Source organism: Poecilia reticulata, linkage group LG19 (genome assembly GCF_000633615.1).
Source record: "Poecilia reticulata strain Guanapo linkage group LG19, Guppy_female_1.0+MT, whole genome shotgun sequence".
Taxonomy (NCBI): Eukaryota; Metazoa; Chordata; class Actinopteri; order Cyprinodontiformes; family Poeciliidae; genus Poecilia; species Poecilia reticulata.
Window position 1 is genome coordinate 16,353,021 of NC_024349.1, and position 6,751 is coordinate 16,359,771.

At 38.4% G+C, this 6,751-nt stretch overlaps 2 protein-coding genes across 2 annotated transcripts; both read right to left on the reverse strand.

Moving 5' to 3' along the window:
• Window positions 1–135: 135 nt before the first annotated feature.
• dydc2 (DPY30 domain containing 2) lies at window positions 136–6,622 on the reverse strand. Its single transcript, XM_008437317.1, has 7 exons — window positions 6,585–6,622; window positions 6,265–6,448; window positions 5,119–5,229; window positions 4,884–4,964; window positions 1,851–1,937; window positions 561–692; window positions 136–394 (listed from the first exon to the last, which is right to left on the reverse strand). Exons 2-7 carry the CDS (start codon window positions 6,409–6,411, stop codon window positions 329–331), a joined length of 624 nt encoding a protein of 207 aa, XP_008435539.1. The 5' UTR covers window positions 6,412–6,448; window positions 6,585–6,622; the 3' UTR covers window positions 136–328.
• On the reverse strand, window positions 2,884–4,877 carry LOC103481678 (uncharacterized). Its single transcript, XM_008437316.2, has 3 exons — window positions 4,377–4,877; window positions 3,949–4,125; window positions 2,884–3,268 (listed from the first exon to the last, which is right to left on the reverse strand). Exons 1-3 carry the CDS (start codon window positions 4,587–4,589, stop codon window positions 2,972–2,974), a joined length of 687 nt encoding a protein of 228 aa, XP_008435538.1. The 5' UTR covers window positions 4,590–4,877; the 3' UTR covers window positions 2,884–2,971.
• Window positions 6,623–6,751: the final 129 nt, after the last annotated feature.

The window sequence follows — 6,751 nt, forward strand, 5'->3', positions numbered from 1 at the left end:
GGGTAACGTTGAATCACAAACCTTTATATTTCCATACGAATTTATGATCTTGGCTGATTTGATTTATTTCTCAATGCTTCTGTAACACACAACCTAGGTGGCATTTTTAACAAACACTTTAAGAAAACAAACAGATTGAATAGAATCACTCCAGGTAACATTTATTGTTGAGTAACGTGTTTTTTTTGTTGTTCTTTTTTGTTTTTTGTGTGTAAATCACTAGTTTGTAAGGATTTAAACAGTTTAAGAGCCAGCCTCTAGAAATATGACCTCTGTTTTCAACATTTGAGAGATTCATCAGGCTGCCTCGGCTGAGTCACGGTGATCATTAAGGTGAGGGTTCAGCTTGAGCCAAGTCATCAGATGCCTCATCCCCGAGCTGTCCCTCTGTCTCCTAAGATCGCGCATAGAAAAACATCACAAATAAACATTTAAACATCTTACAAGCATTTCTCATTTACACTGGAATTGTTTAACTGCAAAACACCGGTGAATAAAAAGCATAACCAGTTTACATTTTGAAGCAAATCAGACTGGTCCTCAAGAGTGGGCGAACTTGCCTCTTGTATCTCCTCGTTGAATTCAAAGTTTTCTTGATCGGGATATGTCTCCTCTCGTTCAAATTCTTCACTCTGTGGAGGTGAGTCTCCCTCTAGTTGGGTCAATTCTTCAGATTTGTTATCATCTTCATCCTAAACATTTATGTAGATCAAAGTTAGATTACGGAAATGCAATATTCCTTGTCTTCCCTGTGAAACCTCTGCAGTGTGATGAAAAAGGTATTTGAAAATTACATATTTGCTTCTGTTTCTTGTATTATCACACTTAACTGTTTCAGTTAACCAAAGAAATGTTGCTACCAGTCAAAGGATAACCTGAGCAAAACAAAATGCTTCCAGTTGATGATTTCATTGTAACGGGATTGAGTGACTGTGATTTTAGCRAACCAGAGAGGGGGGTTGCCTGCAAATGGAGGACAGAAAACAACAGAAATAGCAACTAAAGCTCTACAGGCATCGCTTTTGTTAAGGTCAGTAATCATGAGTCAACAATAACAAAGAAACAGGACAAAAATCAAGTTCCAAAGCGAAAACCTCTGGCTGACCAAAAAAGAACTAAAAAGCGGTGATTCGCAAGAGTTTTAGGAAAATATTCTCTAGAGAAGGTGGTCTGGGGCTCAATCATTTTATTTATTTTTTCACATAGGAGCAGAGTGGTTTGAATACGTCTTTACTGTAATAAATGAAATCATTTGAGAAATCTATTTCATTTACTCAGGTTAGCCTAGGCCGATAGTAAAACTCATCTCATGGTCAGCAACATCTAAGAGACAAAAAAAAAAAAAAAAAAAAAAAAAACAGAAGAAATCTCTGCGTACAATTGTGTCCCATCTTTCTGGTTATTGGCCTTGTTTTTAAGCAAATCAATCAATCGTTTAACCTTTATTTGCTTAGCCTCTCTGGTACAGCTCAATGCTATACAAAAGGCTATAAAAGATTAAAACTGACCCCCCCACTGAGAACAAAAACACCAAAGAGACACAACAGCTGAAAAACATACAGCAAGAGAGATTTTAATCTTTCGGTATCTCGGGAATGAATATGGTCTCAGCTTTGTCCCGGTTGGGTTGTAAGAAATGTCATAACTTATCACTGCTGCTCTCTGTGACGTGGAGCCGAAGCTATCAGTGGTATCACTCGTATGACTGTCAGCCAGCTGACGTAAGAGGAAAGTTCTGGTGGAGCATTGAATAACCGGGCCCTGGAGCTTTTTCCTGAGTAGTTTGCAGCTWCTAAAACCTCTCGCTGCAGCAAAGAGCTAAAAACAAGACATATTTATCAGTGAGTCACCTTCTCCTGGTCTTGAAGAGAGCTGACGTCTTCGCTCTGCAGATCCCCCACCACAGAATCCTCAGATTTTTTCTCTGCTTCATCAGCCTGGAAATGAAAGATGGAAAAGAAGCTAAACTAAATATGTCAAAGTGATATTCCCGTTATCACAATTTAGACAACGCTGATATGGCTACATTTGGAGTCCCAGGGAAGGGTAAATCAATAACACACGAAACTGAAAATGTGCTGACCTTCTCAACTCTCCTCGTCTGTGTCGATCTCATGAGTTTAAATTGCTTATAATCATTCAGAATGACAGTTGTTTCATTTCAGTGTTTTTTGTTGTTGTTGTTTGGCAGTAAGGTGGGGAACAATGGGAAAGAAAACTGAAAAAAGCTACAGTACATATGCTGTTATTTATATAATCAATGTTATATTGTTGCTGGATTCATTTTAAAAAAGTGATATTCCTGTCATCCTCCTGCATCTCAGTCGTATTCCTGTTTTTGTCCTTTTTGTCTCTTTCCTCATCCGTCTTCTAAACTCCCTCTCACTCTGTCCACCTGGCCAGACAATCTGCACTGTTTGATGACRTTCCATGTCTCTTCTATGCAACTGTATGAGGAATGTTCCTTAATTCAGTTCTCTGACTCTTCACTGTTACTCTCTGTGACTTGTAGCCAAAACCATCAGTAGTGGCACTCTCGCCTGCCTCCTGACATACGAGGAAAGTTCTGGTTAAGCGTTTAGTAACTCTGTTCTGTTCTTTCTCYTGTTTCTGCTTTCTGAGCAAATTCATCTTCCTCAACTTTCTTACTTCAGCAAAGAGTATAAAATTAGGACAGGTTCATTAGTGAGCCACCTTGTCCTGGTTCTGAAGAGGAAGAGAACTGGGGTCTTGAGTCTCCCGTTTGKTGTCTGTCATGGCTTCTTCTTCTTCAGTTGGATCTGTTTTMTCTGKTTTGAACTCATCATTCTGTAGAGGAGCGGAGGTTGTCTCCACTTGGAAAGAGTCTTCAAGTTTATCATTCTCTTCATCAACCTTTAAGTTACAGAGAAAAGAAGTTGAACACACCCTGATTCTTGTCTTTGTTCTCCTTTAAGGATCTCTTTCCTCGTCTGTCTTCTAAACATTTACTTCAACTCACTGTCCACCTGGGCAAATATTTTTCATGCAAGGGCTCTTCTCTGCTTCTCCTCAATCTGTATRTATGATGTGAGCCACATTCCCCAACATAAATAGAGCATTTTATCTGCATCACCTTCTCTGCATCTGGAGAGTCAAAGGCGGCAGGATTTGGTTTGCTGTGAAGGTTCTCTGTATTGCTGGATATTAAATCAGTGTCATCTGGTCCGGGAGTTGATTGCAGTTGGTTAGTTTGTTCTGGTTCTTCGTGTCCGCCAGACTCRGACTGATCGATCACCTGTAGAAGAGACTGTCGTCCTTCAATTTATTATTGAAAAGCATCACAAAGCTTTATCATGGCATCTTACTTTAAGTTCTCTCTTCCTTTTGTTGWGACCTGTTTTATGTTTTTCGCTGTCGATCATCTACAGCAGCATTTCAGTGGTTTAAAATATCATCCAAATTCAAAAAGTGAAACACGKACAAAATAATATATTTCAAGAAAGTCTTTCTACTTATCATGAGGACTTTCACAAAAATCTGATTATATAAGACCAATCACACCAATGAAAATAATTTCATACAGAAATGTTACCTTAAGGAAACAGGCCARGCCTTCATACAGAATCTGTGGAGCAGTTCACTACATCCAACAACGCAAAACTAGATTACACTATGAGTTTCACTTTTTGGATTTAATCAGTGAAATAAATGAGTATTTTTTATGATTTTGCAAGTTATTTCTAAGCAACTGTATGAGGAATCTTCCTTAATTCAATTCTCTGACTCTTCACTGTTGCTCTATATGACTTGTAGCCCAAACAAAAAAAAATCAATGGTGTCATGCATGACTTGACTTCCTCCTGACATGAGAGGAAAGTTCAGTAACTCTCTTCTGTTCTTTCTTCTGTTTCTGAGCAAATTGATCTTTCTCAAACCTCTCACTGCAGCAGCAGCAGCAAAGAGTAAAAAACAGGATCAATGAGCCACCTGGTTTTGAAGAGGAACAGAACTGGGCTCTTCAGTCTCCTGTTTACTGTCTGTCATGGCTTCTTCTTGTTCTTCAAGTGGAAGCGCTTTCTCTGTTTTGAGCTCCTCGTTCTGCAAAGTGGAGGCTGTCTCCGCATAGACAGAGTCTTCAGGTTTATCCTTCTCTTCTTCATCCACCTTGAAGTAAAGCATAAAAACAAGTTGAACTGAAAGTGACAAAGGTACTCTTGCCATCCTCCTGTATCTCAGCCTGATTCTTGTCTTTGTTCTCACTGGAGAATCTCTTTCCTCATCTGTCTTCTATACTTCAGCTCACGCTGTCCACCTGGCCATACTTTTTTTTTTCATGCACTGGATCTTCTCCGCAATATGAATACATGCAGCGAGCCACAATCGCCAGCATGCAAACTAYGTTTTTTCTGCATCACCTTCTCTGCATTTGGAGAGTCAAAGGTTTCAGGTTTGTTGTGCGGATTCTCTGCAATGTTGGATTTTAAATCACTGCCATCTTGTCTGGGAGTTGATTGTATTTGGTCAGTCTGCTCTGGTTCCTCATTTTTGCCAGACTCAGATTGACCAGTCACCTGCAGGACAGATAGAAGCAATATTTTTTGCAATGTTGCAGTGAGATCTTGTGACATATGTGACTCTACCTTCAAACCTTTCMAKGTTTTGTCACATGACAGGGACAAAACATGGAATATAGAGCATTGGCCAAAAACTGTGATCCTTTCTGACCAAGGTACCTTCTTCCATGTGTTTACTTTTTTCCCCTCATTGCTCGTGACAAACTGCGCTTCCAATACCTTTGTTAAAACAGTAAGTTTCTTCTTGTCAGTCTTATAGAAATAGCATATTTCTGGAGTGGATATCTAATAACTGTCCTGACAACATATTTTCCACCTGAGCTCTGAGCTGGGTTACTCTATGTTTACCAGTTTCTTATCTTCAGCAGGCTTCTCATCTTCAGCAGTGGTTTCAATGGGTTCTTCAGGCTCCTTGGGTTTCTCAGCCTCCTGTTGAAAAGTTGACAATTAACCTTTTCTGTTGTGCTTCAAGTAATACATTTTGACCAGCAGATACAAATGGGAAGTAAGTTCTGGCAATAAAAAAACAACAACTTGTAAATGATTAAACACATTGTAAAGACTAAATTAGTGATARTCATACTCTTAGAAGTTCTTCCAGGACTTTAGCAGCTCTCTCCTCCTCCTCTCTCTGCGCTTTCTGCTTGTTATACTCAGCAATCTTTTCCTCCAACAGAGCAAACTGCTCTTTTTTCTGTAAAAACAATGTGATACATTAACATCTTAACGTTTTCTGATTTTGTTAGTATTATGTCATTTCATGTAAGTATTTATGATCTTATTTCTCAGAAGATTTTATAATAATCTTATTTCTTAGAACCAAACTATTGTTCTGCATGGGTCTGTTGGTGGGCTTTTTCATGTCTAGGTAAAAGGTGGTTGAGATTTGGCGGCCATATCTTTTAGTCTGATGAGCTTAGACTGTCTAAGCCTCTGTTATCCGTGAACAGCTTTCAAACCCGTTTAAAGATCAGAGCTTTAACAACAGCAACAATAGGTTTAGGATGAGGGAGACACAGAACTGGAAGCAAAACAATAACCTAATGGTGGGAATTGGTTATGTTGTTTACCTAACATCTCCACTATGAAAAAACTTGGGAAGGCTTTCAGAAAGCCTGGACAAGTATTAATAAGAACTTTTTTTCCAATTATAGTCTGGAAGCTTTAAAGAAAAGTATAAAAATACATTTAGAATTGATTTAAAACATTTGTACAGCTCTACAAGTTAAGGAAAATAACTATATATAGTAAAAAATACTTAATTTGATCTTTACGTCCTCTTTAYAGCCAAAAATATTTTGTACCACAATACCATCAAGCATCAAGCTATGTGGCTCATGGTTAGGCAATAAGAGGAAAGGTTTAGATCCAAGCAGGGTGGCCCAATCAAAGTCCATACTTATGGATCCTCTGTTGAATMMAACAGAGAATCTATAAAAAACTTGAAAACTAATTAATACAATCTTTATTTTAATCTGAGTTTGAGCTTTCTTTGCAAGTGGYCAACAATATGTGTCTGTTGATATACTATTTACAAAAAAATGTTGAAACCTACTCWCACAATAAAATGTGTTGACATATGCAATTATGACAATGTGGAAAAGTGAAAWAAAAAATGGTATGAATAMATACATATGTTCAAAATTGTAATTTAAAGAAAAKATTTAAGATGGCAACGGCATGGTGGTATGGTGTCTCCTGTTGGCCAATAAAAGAAACTGCTACTTACCTCTTTCTCAAATTGAATATTAGACGTGTATTTGTAGAGCCAGTGAGCAAGATACTGGATGGGGTGAACCGGTCTCAGCTCGGCTACTTCAGCTAGCCCCTCCGCCAGGCACTCTCCCAGATGTTTCTTTATGTATTCCGAGTCCATACTATCACTCTCCACACGAACACCTACACAAATAATCCTATGAACAACACGGACATAAGAGAAGTGATTAAAAGTCCATTTAGCGACGGTGAAATACATAGTTACATACGTAATGCTTTCATAGTTGTACCAAAAATAGTTYTAATGTTTCACAATATTTTAGTTGTAGCTACCTGAAACAACTACAATTTTCAACAACTAAGCAGTAACAGAAGACAAACCTTGTTGSWGCGCGTCGAATGTAGCCCTATGTCTCCATAGTAACGGCGTCTCATTTTTTGGATTCCCTCTTTTTCGAACAGTTCCGACCTCTTACTCGTCTTTTCTGTTGCAGCTAAAT